The 18,974-nt window shown below is 43.8% G+C and overlaps 1 protein-coding gene across 1 annotated transcript in view; it reads right to left on the bottom strand.

Moving 5' to 3' along the window:
- Positions 1–18,974, bottom strand: part of LOC141121580 (uncharacterized) — a 49,055-nt gene that overhangs the window by 25,431 nt on the left and 4,650 nt on the right. Inside the window, exons 2-9 of the mRNA XM_073611214.1 lie at positions 17,027–17,144; positions 16,752–16,886; positions 16,549–16,672; positions 16,335–16,432; positions 16,026–16,244; positions 15,732–15,944; positions 12,372–12,507; positions 1,502–2,377 (exon numbers count right to left, since the gene is read on the bottom strand). Coding sequence (XP_073467315.1) covers positions 1,502–2,377; positions 12,372–12,507; positions 15,732–15,944; positions 16,026–16,244; positions 16,335–16,432; positions 16,549–16,672; positions 16,752–16,886; positions 17,027–17,125 — 1,900 coding nt within the window. The 5' untranslated portion in view covers positions 17,126–17,144. The remainder of the gene's footprint in view (positions 1–1,501; positions 2,378–12,371; positions 12,508–15,731; positions 15,945–16,025; positions 16,245–16,334; positions 16,433–16,548; positions 16,673–16,751; positions 16,887–17,026; positions 17,145–18,974) is intronic.

Below are 18,974 nucleotides of genomic sequence, written 5' to 3' on the forward strand. Positions count from 1 at the left end.
AGGGTATACAGTAAAATCATTAACATATCCAAAAATTTCTCTAATAATTACATAAACAAATAAAAACTAGAAAATTGAATTCAAAACAGTTACAAAAAAAAAAAAAAAAAATTAAAAAAAACCCAAAAAATTATTACACAAAACTGCACGTCTCTAGTTCCTCATTTAACCCCTTAGACGCAAGTGAATCAAACATATATATCCAGAAGACTTCCAGTTTACACAACAGGGAAAATCTCTCATTCATAGTTAATGTTCCTTTGGGGATGGTTTCTATCACAAAAACTTCTAGATGTTTAATATCCTTATTGTGCAAAGGAAGAAAATGCTGAGGGACATAGAGATACTTCTGATTGTTGCATTTGCTTCTCCAACATCCAGAGCGCTGGACTTTTTTTGTTGTTTTTGTTTATCTGTTTCCACCAGTTACAGTTTGGTTCAGCTGCACTGGGTTCAATTTCCCCCTTTAGGCTATTATATTACAAGTTTCAGTCATAGCTCCTCAGGTTTCCATATACTAGCGCTGGGGCATTGTTGTTTTTTTCACTGCTTAATGCACCAAGCCACTCACAACTCCACCAGGTTTTCAATCAATCTGCTCACCCTTTTGATTTGACGCCTATATCATTCGGAGGTCAAATCAAGCACGATTCACCTTATGCCAAAAATGGATGCATTTCCCCTTTAAATCACTCCTCCATGTATCACACGTCAAAAGGCTCCTCTCCAGGTCGGTCATCTGTACATATGTTTTACCATATACGCCGTATGTAAAAAAAAAAAGGTAGGGAGTGGACTAACAGTGCTCACCGATTTCAGACAAAAAGATAAAAAACACACTTACAAAAATAGTAGCACAAACGGGTGGAATTCACTTTATGGCAATCGCACCTTCATGCACCACTCATCCAATGGCTGCACTCAAGCTCATCCATAGATGTCACCTTACAAGTCACATTAAAAAGGAAGGGATGGATAGCGGTCAATGATCTTTATTAAATGCAGGCAAGAAGATAAAAACAAACTTACAAAGATAGCAGCACAGCCAGGTGCTAAAGAACACTTATTGCACAATTCAGGCTAATCACTGTACCAGTCTCAACATCCAGCGATCCCTGCCTAAGAGCATGAGGACATTGTCAGCATTAGGCTCCGCCCCCATACACATTACACCTGGAAAGCTTGGCTTCATCAGTCACTTATGATACCTTTATCACAGACAAATATCTGTATAGAGAGTTGCTTACCGTTCCCACAAATACTTTACATACAATGTTGGGCTGACTGATCTGTAGTTTAATGGTGTATATATCTCAATATCTCCCCAGTCAGTGCCCATGCCCTTTGACATTCTCTTGCTTTTTAGCCTTAAAATGTCCTTAATTGATTAAAAAAAAAAATCTGCTCCCATTGACTTCAGTGGGGCTCAGATGAACATTCAGAACTTAGTAGTTCAGCGAACCTCCCGCAAACTTAACCCAGGAATGTTCAACCCATCCCTATACCCCTCTGTGACATCTCCGATGTTTAACAAATTTTGATTTCCATGAAAAACATTTCCCACACTCAGGGCAGGAGAATGGCTTCTCCTCTTTGTGAAACTTCTGATGGTTAAGAAGGTCTGATTTTTGTAAAAAACATTTCCTACACTCAGGGCAGGAATAAGGCTTTTCCCCCATGTGCAATTTCTGATGTCTAAGAAGATTTGATTTCTGTATAAAACATTTCCTACACTCAGAGCAGAAATATGGCTTCTCCCCAGTGTGCAATCTCTGACCAAGGTCAGATTTATGTGTAAAACATTTTGTGCACTCAGAACAGGAATACAGCTTCTCCCCTGTGTGAATCTTCTGATGTATGTAAAGATTGTACTTCACTGCAAAACATTTCCCACACTCGGGACAAGAATAGAGCTTCTCCCCTGTGTGAAGCCTCTGGTGTCTGTAAAGACCGGACTTCGCTGAAAATTTTTTCCCACACTCAGGGCAGTAATAGGTCTGCTCTACAGTGTCAGATTTATGTTGTATTAGAAGGTCTGATTTCTGTGAAAAACATTCCCCGCACTCAGAACAGGAATGAAGCTTCCCACCTGTGTGAGATCTCTGATGTACAGTTAGACTTGATTCAGAGCTAAAACTTTCCCCACATTCAGAACAGGAAAATTTCTCCTCCCCCTGAATTCCGGCACCATCCCTCACAGTTGGAGGTTGCTCAGAGTCAGAGGGATTTGATGATTTATCCACACTGTGAGGTCCACTAGCCATAGTGGAGCTCGTTTTCTTTTCTCCTGCACAATCTCTTGTGATGTCCTCATCTTCCATTTCACAACCTGGAGATAAAGTGGGACGATCTTTTGAGGGTTTCACGATGACGTGTCCTGGAAATATATAGAAACACAATGGGTAGACGAAAAAGGGTTTATTCGCCTAAATCAAGGATTCCATCTGAATCAGGTAGATTTGTTTAACAAATATGTTTATTTTTATACAGAAAACATTAGCAAAATGCAGAAGTATACAAAAGGTATCAAATAGAAGGGTGGAGAATACCCAACACCAATACCAGAGTACATGTACAGAGGCAAATAGTAGACATGTGCAATTCATTAATTACGACATTTCCGAAATTTTCAACTTTTTGAAATTTTGGAAATTCGAATTCAGAAATTCGTAAATTTGAAAATAAGAATTAAAATCCGAAAATCTGAAATAACTAATAACTATTAAATTATAGGTATTGGAATTTCCTTTCAAATTTGGCTGTTAGTGAACGAAACGAGTATGAATTTATCCGAAGTTACGAATTATCTGAAATAACAAATGCCGTATCTAAACAAATGGAACGTAACGATCTAATAATAATAATAATAATAATAATAATAAACAGATCTGAGTTGTAAGATACACCTCTATATGCGACAAATTGATTCATGTTCAGGTTCCGGTCTATGTTTTATCTAAAACTTCATATTCCCCCTTACAATATGACTATATACTGTTGTTAACGATATATTTCGAGTGTATATTACCGCTCAGTTTGTTGTCTTCATATTTGTAATCTGCAATATCTTCAATAAAAAATATTGGAAAAAAAAAATAAAATAAGAAAACCAATAATAATAATAATAATAATAATAATAATAATAATAATACCACCTTTTTATTATTTATTATTAATTTGTTCCATTCCATTTGCTTAGATGCGGCATTCGTTATTTCTGATAATTTTGTTGATAAATTTGTATTCGCTACGTTTACAAACAGCCAAATTTGAAAGGAAATTCCAATAGCTATAATTTAATAGTTAGTTATTTCGAATTTTACTGATTTTCTCTCAGATTTTCGAATTTGCGAAAATTCGGAATTCAAGACTCAAAAATCCAAATTTTCGGATTTCTGAATTTCCAAAATTCTGAAAAAAGCAAAAAAAAATGAATGAAACGAAAACAAACACATTTTTTGTCGGTGCACATGTCTAGCAAATAGGATTACATCTCTAGAGGATATTAGATAAAGTGTTGGAGGTCTAATGGGCAATCAACATAAAATCTACAACCTACGCCCCATCTCCTTGCTCCTCTTTTTATCCAAACTCCTTGAACGTCTGGTCTACAACCGACTAAGTGACCACCATGGAGATAATAACCTTCTTGTTCCCCTTCAGTTTGGATTTCGCCCTCAACACTCCACAGAAACTGTCCTCCTAAAACAAATGATCTACTTACAGCCAAAACCAATGGACACTATTCTGTACTCCTACTCCTGGACCTCTCTGCTGCCTTTGATACGGTTGACCACCCCCTCCTCCTCAAATAAACTCCATGCCTTTGGTCTCCGTGACTGTACTCTTCGCTGGTTCTCTGCCTACTTATCCAACCGTACCTTTAGCGTTACTTACAATTCTACTGCCTCTTCTCTTCCTTTCTTTGTTGGGGTCCCCCAAAATTCTGTTCTTGGACCTCTCCTATTCTTGATCTGCACCTCCTCCCTGGGTCAGCCGATTGCTTCCCATGGCTTCCAATAACATTGCTACGCCGACGACACTCAAATTTAAAATCGCTCTACCCTCCCAGCTCACTCCCTCAGTCTCCTCACATATCACTAATTTACCAAGAGACATAGTCTGGATGTCACACCACTTCCTCAAACTCAATCTATACAAAACAGCTCATAAATTTTTCCTCCCCCACATGCCCCATCCCCTGATCTCTATGTCAAGATCGATGGCACAACCATCAGCTCATTCCCGCTTCCCAAGGGCCTAGGTGTAGTCCTGCACTCTGATCTAGCCTTCAGCCCCACATCCAATCACTGTCCAAATCTTGCAGCTTTAACCTATGTAACATCTCCAGAATACGCCCCTTCCTAACTAATGGCACCACAAAGCTCCTAATTTACTCCCTGGTCATCTCTCACCTCGACTACTGCAACTCCCTTCTCATTGGCTTACCTTTACATAGGTTATCCCCCACCCCCCTTCAGTCCACTATGAATGCTGCCACCGGGCTCATCCACCTTACCAACCACTCTGTATCTGCTACGTCTCTTTGTCAATCCCTTCATCAGCTTCCGCTCACCCAACAAATTGAATTCAAAATACTAAACAACTTACAAAGCCATCCACAACTCAGCCCCCAGCTACATCACTAACCTAGTCTCAAAATATCAAACCGCCCTCTTCGTTCCTCCCAAGACCTCCTGCTCTCTAGCTCCCTCATCATCTCCTCCTATGCTTGCCTCCATGACTTCTCCAGAACCTCTCCCATCCTATAGACCTGCCTACCACAATCTGTCCGATTATCTCCTAATCGGCTTGCTTTTAGGCAATCTCTGAAAACCCTCCTCTTCAGAGACGGCCTATCATGCCCACATCTAACAACTGTACGTTTATTTTCTCCATTAGATCATCCCCCACAGTTATTACGCTTTGTTTAACTTGTCCCTCCCTTTTAAAAAATGTAAGCTGTAATGAGCTGGGCCCTCTGATTCCTCCTGTATCGATTTATATCGTAACTGTACTGCCTGCCCTCATGTTGTAATGCGCCACGCAAGCTGTTGGCACTATATAAATCCTGTATAAAATTATAATCCTATGGGGATTCCTACGTAACGAAGCCAATTATTGGCTCTGTACAAGAAGGGGGAAGATAAGATTGAGTTTACGTGGCACTTAAGAATCTAGTGAGCGAGAGAGAAGTGAGACAGAGGAGGAGAAATGAGTATGAAGGAGGGGGGTCTGATTAGAGAGGGGAGGGAGTAGGGGAGAGCAGGGGGTTTTCATGAGGCTCCGACCAAACAGGAGTACCCACATTGGTCAATACCTCAAAATTACATAGAGGAAGGAAGGAATGGTCCAAGTTGCTGTTCTAGTTCAACCAAGGGGTTCAAGTCTTAAGGAATTAAGCATTGGCAATAGTTGTGTTGAGCCTTTTATGCATCATGGTTCCGCAAGCCTGTTTGACTTAGCAAAATTGATTGACGGTGGTTTCCAAGCTTTAGTTAAAAGACTGCCAGGTCTATAAATCCATTCCTATCGCCTCCGCATGGTCCTTTAACCGCTTGCCGCCCATCATATGATGGCCAGGCAGCGTGGCTCTCGTTCTGGGCAGGCTTCATATGAGGTTTGTCCATTTATACAGGGAATGCGCGCAATCGTGTGTGTGCATCCCTGTACCTTCAGTGGTGGCGTGTCATGGAGACACCGCTCGCCACCGAGGGGGGTGAACGGTCATTGGACATGGCTGTTTACCACGTGATCAGCCGTGATGAAGTTACGGCCGATTACAGATGGTACCGCCCTACTTTGCACAGCGTATGCTCGCTATCGCACGGCGGTGGCGGCGTGTTCCCGGGAACACTGCTCGTCACCGACGCTGGTAAACAGCCATTGGCTGGCGACTGTTTACCACGTGATTGGCTGTGATCCTTTCACAGCTGATCACTAAATGTAAATACAGAGTGGTAACGAGCAATGGCGACCCTAGGGGGGGGCCTGACCCCCCCAACATTATGCTGTGCCCCACCAAAAAAAAAAAATTTTTTTTTTTTTTTTTTTTTTTACAAAAAATCAATGTCTAAGAGGGAGAGAGTCCCCAGTCAGCTCCTGCGGGTGATTCCTCCCCCCTCCCCTGCTCGCTGACACTGCATAATGCGAGCGTTCACACAACCACGGCCGCCTGATCTGCTCCTTCACCTGCATCCTCATTGGCAGGGAGAAGAGTGAGTTGCAGGAAGGACTCCACCAGGACTTTCAGTTACTGAAAAAACAGACTGATTTCTCCCGTCCTTAGGACAGGAGGACCAGCCTGTAAATTCCAAGAGATGCCAGACCAGAGCTGTCAATAGCAGGGGCAGGACAGCAAGAGGAGGCTGGGGAACCCCACAGTGGCAGAACACCAAGGCCCGGAGGCAAGACAACCTTTGCAATCCTGATAGTTCTCCCACTGCTTTGGATTATTATATTTTCTTGATATGCTGGTGACATATATCTCTTGTTTTCTGCCACCCTGGGGGACCCCAATACAGTAGGAAGGGAGCTCACTGCAGAACACGTGAAAGGGCCCATTGTGGGGTCGTAGTAAAGGGCCCCAGGATATATATACACATACACACACACACACATTTTATAGTTGCCCCCTACTTTTGTCCCTGTCCCCCCCCTAAATTTGAAAGCTGGAGACGCCACTGGTAACGAGATGTTACCGGGTTCTCCTTCTCACACACATCTTGTTACCGCTTACAGTGTACATCGATCACACTGATTGCGCCCCCGCCAATAAAGAGGACCTGTCACCACCCATCAAAGTACCTGTCACACTCCATATGAGTACCTGAGTACCTGCCACAGTTCATATGAGTACCCGAATACCTATCACAGTTCATATGAGTACCCGCGTACCTGTCTGCAGCTTATTAAGTTACCCGAGTACCTGTCTCCAGCCCATCAGAGTACCCGAGTACCTATCTGCAGCCCATCAGAGTACCCGAGTACCTATCTGCAGCCCATGCCTCATAGAATATACGTTGGGGGGGGTTTGCTTTCCAAAATAGGGTCATTTTGTGGGTAATTGCACTGTGCTGGTGCTCCAGGACCTTCAAAAGTGTGATAGGTAGGAATGAAATATGTAATTTATGTTCCTAGAACGCCTGAAGGTACTACTTCAATGTTGGGCCTCTGTATGTGGCCAGGCTGTGTAAAAGTTTCACACATGTGGTATCGCAATACTCGGGAAGAGATAGCAGAATGTATTTTGGGGTGTAATTTTTGCTATGTGTTAGAAATATCTTATAAATTGATAACTTTGTGTAAAAAAAAAAAAAAAGAAGGCGTTTTCATTTTTTTCCCCACATTTTCCAAAAACTGCTGGAAAAAAAAAAAAAAAAAAAACATCCAAAAGACTGATTATGCTTCATAGATTAAACGTTGGGGTGTTTGCTTTCCAAAATTGGGTCATTTTGTGGGCAATTCCATTGTCCTGGTGCTCCATGGCCTTCAAAATTGTAATAGGTGGTTGAAAAATGAGATGTGTCACTTATGCTCGTAGAATGCCTGAAGGTGCTACTTCAATGTTGGGCCATACTCGGGAAGAGTAGTAGAAACAACCTGATATGACAATTTTGTAAAAAAAAAAAAAAAAAATTAGCATATATATATATATATATATATATATATATATATATATATATATATATATATATATATATATATATATATATATATATATATATATATATATATATATATATGTGAATTGTGGGGAAAAATTACAACTTTAAAAAAAAAAACTCACCATGCTACTTAATACCTTGGAATTGTTTACTTTCTAAAAAGGGGTCAGAGATTGAGATTTGTACTTTCCTGACTTGTTAGTGTCTCAAGAAATGAGATTCACCCAATTCACCCATACTGAAGGCCTGATCAGGTGTGATCAATTTTCAGTGATTGGCACCATAGTTTGTAGACTCTATAACTTTCACAAAGACCAAATAATATACATTAATTTGGGTTATTTTTACCAAAGATATGTAGCAGTCTAAATTTTGGCCAAAATTTTTAAAGAAAAATTACTAAGTTAGCAAAATTTTATGACGGAAACAAAGAAAAAGGCATTTTTTCACAAATTTTACGGTCTTTTTTTATTTATAGTGCAAAAAAATAAAAAACCCACTAGTGATTAAATACCACCAAAAGAAAGCTCTATTTGTGTGAAAAAAAGGACTCAAATTTCATATGGGTACAGTGTTGCATGACTGTGTAATTGTCATTCAAAGTGTGAGAGCGCTGAAAGCTGAAAATTGGTCTGCGCAGGAAGGGGGTGTAAGTGCCCGGTATTGGAGGTGGTTAAAGGGGTTGTAAAAGGCAGAGGTTTTTTTTTTTTTATCTTAATGCATTATATGCATTAAGATAAAAAGCCTGTGTGCAGCGGCCCCCCCTCACACTTACCTGAGGTCCCATTCTGTCCATGAGTGTCTCAGCTGTCCGAGAATCTCCTTCCTGATTGGCTGAGACACAGCAGTGGTGCCATTGGCTCCTGTTGTTGTCAAACAAAGTCAGCTAGCCAATCTGGGGAGAGAGGGGGCAGGGTTGGGTTGGGGCTATGTGTCTAAATGGATACACGGAGCTGCGACTCGGCTCGGGTGTCCCCACAGCAAGCTGCTTGCTGTGGGGGCACTTAACAGGAGGGAGGGGCCAGGATCACAGAACAGGGACCTGAGAAGGTGAGGATCCAGGCTGCTCTGTGCAAAACCACTGCAACAGAGCAGGCAAGTATACATTTTAATTTTTTTCCTATAAAAATAACAAACAAGCCTTTACAATCACTTTAAGAGCTTCTAAATGGCGGGAGGCAGAGGCGGGCGTTTGGGTCATGTGACCGCTGTGATTGGCTGTCACAATGGTCACATGATCAGAAAGCTCCCGATCGCAAGTTTTACATCAGGAGGTTTCAGGTCCCCCGCCAGGGACTGTTCTGGAAGCGTGGGATCTCAACAAGGAAGAGTGTTTACATAGGGCCGCATATTTGCGCCTCTCTGCATTAAAGCCAATGCTGGTGCATATATGCACCACGTCAGTGGGAAAAGGTAAAGGGCGGAGATAGGTCTGTGTAAGAACGCTCCCCATGGATTGCAAGTAAGGTTACCATTTAGGATCAACCGGATCCATTTATATACCTGTACCAGAAGAGGGGAGGCCTTAGGGTGTAACCACCAAAACATGAAGAAGGGTACCTTGCTCTCTGCATCATTAGAAGCAGGTCAAGGAGACTGAGGACAAATTTGGCTAGACGGTAATGAGTCGTATACCAGTGAAACTAATTTGTAGGCATTTTCCTGAGCTAGGATGTCGTACGAACATTTTGGAGGTGGCTTGCCATATTTTTATATTCCACTCTGTTCAAGAGTTTCACCCAACTCTCTTTCCCACTTGTCCATGTTGAGGAGTTTACTTGGACCCAAGGAGTCTGTCAGTGATGCATACAGTGCAGAAATTAAAGCCACCTGGAATAGGGATTAGCCAAACACACGCCCCCCCCCCCCCCCCCAGATCGGTTCGCACCAGAACACGCGGACAAAATATTTGTGCAAGCACCGTTAAAGTCTATGGGACACGAACATGAAACATCAAAAGTGCTCATTTTAAAGGCTTATATGCAAGTTAGTCATAAAAAGTGTTTGGGGACCTGGGTCCTGCCCCAGGGGACATGTATCAATGCAAAAAAAAAAAAAGTTTTAAAAATTACTGTTTTTTTCTTCGGGAGCAGTGATTTTAATAATGCTTAAAGTGAAACAATAAAAATGAAATATTCCTATAAATATCATGTCTGGGGGGTATCCTTAGTATGCCTGTAAAGTGGTGCATCTTTTTGATGTTTATTACAGTATTGTAGCAAAATGACATTTCTAAAGCAAAACATGTCATTTAAAAATTGCTTGCGGCTGTAATGTATTGTCGGCTCTAGGCAATATAGATAAAAAAAAAAAAACAAACAAAAAAACAAAAACAAAAAAAACACCATTGAAAAAAATGGCGTGTGTTCGCCGCCCCCCCCCCCAGTTCATACTAGACCCTTCAGAAATTGATTTTAAGGGGAACCCCGTGCCAATAAAAAAAAAAGGGGTACAGACCCTTATCCAAGCAAGCAGCCATGGCAGGCCCGGAGAAGGCAAACCGTACCAGGCCGCTTCCCCTTAACATGGGGAGGGTGCTTTGGGGAATCCTCAAAGCACCTTGTTCTCATGTTGATGGGGACAAGGGCCTCGTCCCCACAACTCTTGCCCAGTGGTTGTGGGGGTCTGCGGGACTTATCGGAACCTGGAAGCTGCCCTTTAACAAGAAGCCCCCAGATCCTGCCCCCCCATGTTACATAGTAAACGAGGTTGAAAAAAATGACAGGTATCAACCTTGCAAGTCCGAGGAGTTGCCTATTACAAATAATGTAAAGGTGATGCCCTTGTGGAAAGTTCCCAGAACCCCTCTATGCTTGGTGGGAGGTAAACGGATGGGAAAGAGGGATAAAAATATCTAGGTGCGTTGCTGGTGGAGAAATGTTTCCCTTGAAAGCAAGCCACCTCTATCCTTTGTAAGTGCAGATCGTTAAAGGCTGTCATCCTCTTAGAAGGCGAGTTGAAGCCCTGTACATTGAGGGTCAATAATTTAAGAACCATAAAATAGACCTATAAAGAAAGCAAGCTTACGTGCGGGAGGTGGAGTAATGGGTTGAGCATCTGGGTAAGTAGGTGATCCTCACGTAAAGAGGGAAGGGGGAAGATGAGAACAGAGATGTAAAAGGGGATCGTTTCAGGGACCTGGGACCTCGGTAGTGTCTAGCAGTAGCTTTTCCCCCTGTGCTGGACAGCGCCTTGTTCGATTCCTTGGACAATTTTGCAACGTACTGTTTTTGGTGAACCTTGAACTCTTTGCCCCTCCCATGAACTTCCTAGGTCTTTGCACTTCCTGTTTGCCAGATTGTGCTCTTCTCTGGCCAATATCTTACACCTTTAACTCCTGCTTACATCCATATCACAAATCTGCTACTGGACCTCAGCTTGCCCACCTCCTGGTTGGGTGATCCTGAGGACTGTGACCTGGTACTAGCACACAACAAAACCCATCGCCACCATAAGGAGCACTGGTTAGCACTCCCATGCCTAGGGTGAGCGTGTCATACACCAGGGTGCCCTGCTCATACATGTTCTGCTGACAAACTCACACCAACAAGTTTTTCCTCCTTTTGGTTATAAATTTCTCCTTCACTGATGAGCACTGATGAAGAGGCACTGATAGTCACCACTGATGACCAGTGCTCACTGATCACTCATGTAAAGCTAATTTATATGTGATCAGCTATGAATGGACAGAGCTGATCACATGGTAGATGGCCTCTGCGATTGGCCTGGGGGGTGTGGTTCTGGGAGGACATCCATGGACTCACTCCCAGTACTGGACCAACATGCTGTAGCCATCTTTTGGCTATTGCATGGTTGGGAAGTGGTTAAAAGATGCCAGTTGGCCAAAGAGTCAATGGATGGGTTAAGCCTTTGTAGGATTAGGGACCTATACATAAAAAGGAGTGTTCAAAACCCATGGGGTGTGAGCCATTAAGGACGTTGAAGAATTGGGGGGGGGGGGGGGGGGGGGGGGGGGGGTGGGGGGGGGGGAGTAAAGTGAAAAATGTCCAGCAAAGGGTGCTAGTACATAAGCAATTGTTTATATCAGGCAACTTAATGTTCCAAATTTAACGTAAAAAAAACACACATTCATAAAAGACAAGACTATCAAGGTGTACCCAGAAGGCCATTGGCCCCAAAGGTGTTGTGAGCACCCAAGTGTAAGATAAAGGAATCCCTGAGGGAAATTTCTCTTGTGACTCTGCCTTTGATATTATATGCCAAAACATTAGGCATCATGTTTCTAATAAATAAAAGATAAAAACAACCAGGAGTAAAAATTAGGCAACGGTTTGGGTCTTGGGTGACACTCCTCTCTGACTTGAGATGGTTCCAGGTAGAAAGCTACTAACCCTGAGCTACTTTACTTTTGTCCTCCTATTTTAGGTTAGTTAGTTCAGTCCTAGCTAGACCCTTCCCATTTCTTCCATGTTTCCTCAGTCACGGTTAGTATTTCGAGGACAGGGCTTAGGCAAGTTATTGTCTTATTACACTTCAAAAAGACTGGAAAAACATCCTCCGAGCTGCAATTAGCTGAAGTAAAATTGCATTGGATGCAACTTCTATGTCTTATTGAAGAGTTAAGCTGCCTGTGGATGGGGCTAAATCAGCAGGCAACCATAAAGTCCGGACATACTGGGTCTCTATGAACCAATCAGTGTGCAGTAACAGAGCAGAGATAATATAAATTCTATTATGGCTCACCTGTGCTGATCTCTGTAGGAGTGTCCTCCTCTTTGAATGTCTTCGTCATTCCAGCCTCCTCCGTATATTGCTGATCATCCACCACATACATCACTTCTACTTCACACTCAACTTCCAAGTTCATCAGATCTTCACCCTAAAACAACAGAATGGCAGAAAACAACATCTGTAAAATAACAGGATTTTTTGTTACTCACCATAAAATCCCTAGTTCAAGGGACAGAGCCTTTCATCATTATCCATGACCAGAGTTGTATAGCCCCACCTACAGGAGTGGGACACTAGCCAGAAAATGTTATATATATATATATATATATATATATATATATATATATATATATATATATATATATATATATATATATATATATATATATATATATATATTTTAATAATAATAATAATAATAATAATACCTCCTATCGGCAGTCCTCCTTGGTATAACCCTCCCCCCCCCCCCCTCTCTGCTATAGATCTCCAGTCAGTCACAAGCAGTGTGAGCAAACTTTAAATAAACAAAAAAATCCAGTTCTCTTACGTTCAGTGATTGGCACAGACTCTTCATTATCCATGACCAAACAGAGCAGTGCCACAATGAGGGGTGGGCAAACCAAAAGGAGAAAAGCTGAAAGGCAACATACCAAACACTCCGGGGGAGAAAGGTCCCTGCCCCTTAATTGCATAGATCTGCCATCATCTGTCGATCCAACGCTAAATAGTGGAAGAGGCCGTCATGCTTGTTCTTTGAATGTCCCAGAGTAGAAAGAAATCAGACCTTCAGAAAATGGTCGGCAAAGAGTGGTATACGCGATCGTGCGACCCACGTCTAAGTAGGGCAAAGCCACCTCCATAGGGAGCGATGGCCGGGGACAGAAGGAAGGAAGGAAGGACAATGTCTTAATTTAAATCGGAAAGCTACATTACTCTCAGAGGAAAGGAGAAGACCAAAGCACCGCCTTGTGTAAAATCAGGTAAGGCTGCTTACAGGACTAACCTGTCAATTTTAACACCCTCCACACAACAGGGATAGTGACGAGGAAGGCAACCTCTGTGGAGGTGTAAGCCAAGGAATATCTTAAATGGCTTACAAAAAGGAGGCTCATGAAAGGCCAACACCAAATTCAAGATCCGCAGCAACAGCGGGGAACACACAGGGGGCGGGGAACACACAGGGGGCACTATATAACAAAACCCCTGGATAAAAATGTGCAAACCAAAAATATGTGGCCAAAGGACACTGAAGAAAACAGCCAGAGCAGACAACTGACCCTTGATTGAAACCAAAGCAAGCTTCTGATCAAGTCACGTTGGAGGAAGGCCAACACCCAAGCCACCGTGAAGGAGCGAGGGTGGAACCCCCAAGGTTCCAGTTCAAAACTGTGAACCCACATTAAGGCATTCTGGGTCTTGAGGTCCAGGGTTGGCCAAACCCGATCCGCTCAGGCATGAGGGAGGTCCACAGGCTCAGAACCGGTGAAGGTGACCCCCACCCACCCTAGAAACAGGTGGGGGCAACCATCATGCTGGAGGAGGACTTCTCCGCAAGCTTGGAGGTCTTCTGGGACCAGGAGCACTCAGCACCGCCCATAGGAGTCTTGAAGGATATGAAGCCCTTGGTCAAGGACCCAGGGGAATGAAATATCCCCTTATGCGCTGCGAAGGCTGGCTCAGCCTTCTGACGTAGTTCTTTCCCCTTCTTGGCTAGCGGGCGGAAGACTCGTGCCACCCATAATGTACTCAATGTCAGCCAGGGCTGCACCGAGGAGACAGTCATCCTGGCAGGAAGATGTCACCAGGGCCTGGCAGATGTCCAGTCAGCTGAAAACAGAAAAGGAGTGTACAGGAGTGGGATTTCCGCTAGAGATGCATCACATAAGGATCAGTGGGACCTGGGCCACAAGATCCACATACAAAAGGTGGGGCACAAAACCCGATGCCAAATCTAATCGCAACATCGGGAGTCGCTCAGAAGGCATCTAAGATACTTGGGTCAGAGCCAACACAGGTCACAGTGCTACGCTGGCGGTAGCAAACACATAGCAAGTCACCAAGTCTGCTGTACAGTCCATATCAAAAAAGGAAGGAAATACCCCCACCAGTAACATGAAATGTTTTTGCAACTTAGGGATGGAGGGAGCCACCACATCTTTAAAAAGGGCCCCCTCACCCACAGAACTTAGAAAAAGGTGCGAAGGAACCAACGGCCGTTCCTGTTAATGTATGCAACTGGCAGCCTTGCAGAGCACCAAAGGGGACAGCCGCTGCCTATGCAGTCCCAGCTGAGGCTAAAACTAGTAAGCTGTCCAGCATCACTCTAGATGAAATGGCCACCAACATCTACTGCTGCATGGGAATGGCGGCAGGGGAGGTGTCCCCTTCAGGAGGCCAAGGCACAGCACAAACTCCAACATGCCGAAATGAGTCTGCCCCTCAAAGCAAGCTCCACATAGAAACAAAGTCCCCATCTTTTATCAGAGCTGTAGCCTGCCCAAGCCGCAGGGAATCACACCTCCCGCCATGGTCGATCCCCACCACCTGACTAATGGATGAGCCCTGCCGCCTCAGGGAAGGGACATAACCAACCATCTCGGTCTCCAGGAGGGTGCCACATGGTACCAAATCAACTTAGCACTCTTACAATCACAGAGGTAGGGGCAGAGTAGACAAGGCCACACAGGACATCCCAGAAGGGGGAGCATGTTTATTTACCAATTCTGTGAAGCATGCAGGTAAAGCTTCCATGGCAGATCCTCCTCTCCAACGAAGTGGGGGGCTGTAGCCCATGGATAACACTGTGACACAGACTATAGCCACCCGGTCCATGATCGGGCATGTCGCGGTCGACCGAGTGGAGAGCTAGCGCTCCCCACACGGTCACTGGTCAGACTGGGCTGACCACTCTAGATTATCCAGCCCATCTCCCAGCCCCACTGTTCATAGAAGATCTCCACAGCAAAAAAGAAATCCCAGGAACAAGAAATGGAATAAATACAAAAGATATAGGACCACAAGTCCCAGAATTAAAAAAAAAAAAAAACACACACACACACACACACACACACATCAACATGTCCTGAGACACTAGGCAGAATAACTGGAGGTTTTTTACCTAGCGAAAACTACCCATAGGAGGTGCCGAGTTTTTTCCTGCCTAGTGTACTACTCCTGAAGGTGGGGCTATAAAACCCCTTTTTGGTCATGGAGAATGAAGTAAGGCAGTGTCCCATCAATAAACGTAAGAGAAAGTAGCATTTATGATGTGAGATCACATAGAAAATATCATCTTCTAGAGTCCACACATCATCTCCACATGTCAGAGTGTTCAATCACTTTACGTTCCTGACCCTCAACTCCACCGACCTGATGGTGAGGGATGGTGTTATCTTCCTGTGTGTAATCCCAGGAATCCAGATGACGAAGACATCTCTCTGGTGGGTTTTTGGTATTAGGTGACTCAATCATAATGTTCTTGTAGAGATCCTGGTGTCCTTCAGAAAACTCCTCTATCACACCATACTCCTCATCCTCCTTATACTCTTCTTCAACAATATTATCATCCCTGAGGTTTCCACTCTGAATACAGAATAATAAACATTAATTGTAACAAACATGCTTTGTAGAAGTCATTACTACTAATAATTGTCACTCATCTACCTGATCAGGCCGTGCGTAGTTATGATCTTCCAGTGTGGAATCCCAGGAATACAAAGGACAAAGACATCTCTCTGGTGGGTTCCTGTAGATGGATGACTCCACCAGGTTGTCCTGGTACAGATCTTTATGTCCTTTTGGAGACTTTGACTCCTCCATCACCCCATCATCCTTTTTTATCCCTTCTTTAATATCAACTTTAGAATCACTCAGGTTTTTATTCTGAATATATAATAAAAATGATATAATGTGTAAATAATGCAGATAATGTACAGATCCTAATGATACTATCAGTGATTGTTCCACATCTACCCGATCATGGTGAGGGATGGTGTGACATTCCTCTGTCGAATCCCGGGAATACAGAGGACGGGGACATCTCTCTGGTGGGTTCCCATTACTGGATCCATCTGTAGGAAACACACACACTGACTGAATACATTGTTTCTAGGTGTTTATCAGATGATGGGGGATCTAGGTGGACCCTCCGTACTGCTCTCTCCTTTACAATAAAGTCTCCTCTTACCCGGTGATGTGAGGGGTGGCTGATTGTCCATCATGATGTCCTTGAAGAGGTCCTTGTGTCCTTCTAAATACTCCCACTCCTCTATGGACAAATAGACAGTGACATCCTGACACCTTATAGGAACCTGAATGATACAAATCACCATTCAGACACATTCCTTTTCTGGTACTGGATAATGTCCCAGAACTCCCAGCTCCACTCACCTCGCACGTCAGCAGCTTAATCATCTTCTTGGTGATTTTTAAAATCTTCTTATTGCGGTTTATCTGAGGTGTCAGGGAGTGAAGTGGAGGCACTGTGATGGTGATATGATCTCCAGACTTCACAGGAGGGAAACTCTGTATTCAAGCAAAAAAAAAAAAAAAAAAAAGTAACATCATGTGACTCTCCCAAAATCCTCCTCACCTCTACGGTCAGGTCTGTGTTTTATTAAGACAGATAAGAGTGATATCATGTGACCTCCTAGAATCCTCCTCACCTCTCCTGTCAGCAGGTAGATGATCTCCAGAGTGAAGTTTAGTATCCTCTCAGTCATGTGACTCCAGTCCTCATCCATCCTCATTGATGATGTGGTCATGTGATCTAGGCAGGTTTACCTGTAGACAGAGATTTATTTGTACAAAGTTAGGATGGGGAAGAAAGAGGTTACTAGGCGAGCTGCCCTCAAAGGGAAATGGAATGTGTCTGTATTTGTGATATCTTATAAAAGGGAGAATTTCCAGGAAAAAAAGAACAGAATTGGATCACATGACCTTCCATGCAGGAGCCGCTGCTGCATCATCCAGACCAGAAGCAGAGACTATTAGGCAGTTGTCACAGTGTTCTAATATTACTTTTGCAGCTTTTGTGTGCATCTAACGTCTGGTGTCAGAAGTGTCTCTGTACAGAGATCTCTGCATCATCAATGTTTAGCTTTTCAAAACCAGAATAAACATTGCACATGCAATCGTCTACCTGTTATGCTTGCTAGATCTATGAATTTAAAAATGACAGGATTCTTACAGTTTGAGAAGCTTTGGCATGTTTGAAAGCTGCGTTTTCAGTTTTCTCCACATTTGGTAATCCAGTATCAGGGCCTGGAGTTAAGGTTCCAAAGTGTCTTGGGTGGGACAGAACCTTCAATCCAGGTCTTATTGGAGGCCTGCAGGCTGTGTGAGTGCACAGGTGCGCATGCTCATTATAAGCAAAGCCTTATCATTGCTCAGGGCTCCCATTAGCAGTCAGAGCCTTTGTGTGGAGACAGCTGTTTGCGCCAGCCAGGACAGGTGAACCACTTGGGAGAGAGTACCCCCCAATGTGGGTGAGATTTCCTTACCCGCAGGACTGGGACAGTTAAGCAAGTCAGAAGAAGACTGAGCTATGGCAACTAGCAAGCCCAAGGGACTGGAGGGGAAAGTTAAGGCCTCGTTTACACCTGCTTCAAAATGTGGCATTGGACATGCTTTTTTAAAGCACTTGGAATGCCAATCAAAGCCCCTGTCACTATGTAAAATGGTTACCTTACAGTCCTGTTCACATTTTTGCATAGCTTCAAAAATGATACCCCATGTCACTTTCTTGGTGCTCCAAAGCATTTCCAAAGCCTCCATAGATTTCTAAAACAATCACTAACAGCACCTTCAGCTTTTGAGGGGCTTTTATTCAGAGTTATGTAGCACCCTCTAGCTAGTGTGCTAGGTGTACATAGTTTAGTTGTTAGTGTAGGTAAATTGGCTTGGCTGAGAGCCAGGCCTGAACTGAATCTGGGTCAGCGTTGAGTGACTCAGGGAGGCTGGATGACTCATCAGACAGCTCTTCTGGTGCCTCCCCGTTTTCTGTAACTTTGGAGAAAGTTCTCGGTGTAGTGGGTGGAAGCTAGAAGGGGCTGTCACGCATATTTATGAGGACCCTGGCCAATCCCCAGTAAGAAGGCCTGGCAAGGGGGCAGCTCAACTCATAAACAGACTTGAGCCATGCCAGAAGGGTAGTTGGGTGGAAGATGGACATGGAGTGCTGAGGAGGCTTTCGAAGGCCTTCTCAGGGCACCCCATAGTTTGGGGGGGGTGCAGGTGGCTGTGGGCCTGGGGCTCAGGTGCTGGAAGGATTCCCCACAACATATCAAGGAACCCCTTCCTGAAGGCACAGGAGCAAGGAGAGATGACAGCAAGGGCAAGTCTGGGAGATTTCTTGAGAGTCAGCTGGGTGGGATGGCGAGTGTTAGTCTGAGAGGATTGTGTGGAGGAATTAGCAGGAGGGCTAGAAAAAGGGGCAACTGCAGCCAGACTGGCTGGCAGAGCCTGAAGAGGTGTGGTGCTGGGATCAGTAGCCACAGGAGTGATTATGCTGGACACTGAACTTTTTGCTACACTGAGGGGCCTCAGGTTCCTGCCTACAAAGGGCTATTGCTTCTATACTGACTGAGTGCTGTGTTAGATTTCTTCAAGTGT

This window comes from Aquarana catesbeiana, unplaced genomic scaffold (genome assembly GCF_042186555.1).
Source record: "Aquarana catesbeiana isolate 2022-GZ unplaced genomic scaffold, ASM4218655v1 unanchor225, whole genome shotgun sequence".
NCBI classification, from domain to species: domain Eukaryota; kingdom Metazoa; phylum Chordata; class Amphibia; order Anura; family Ranidae; genus Aquarana; species Aquarana catesbeiana.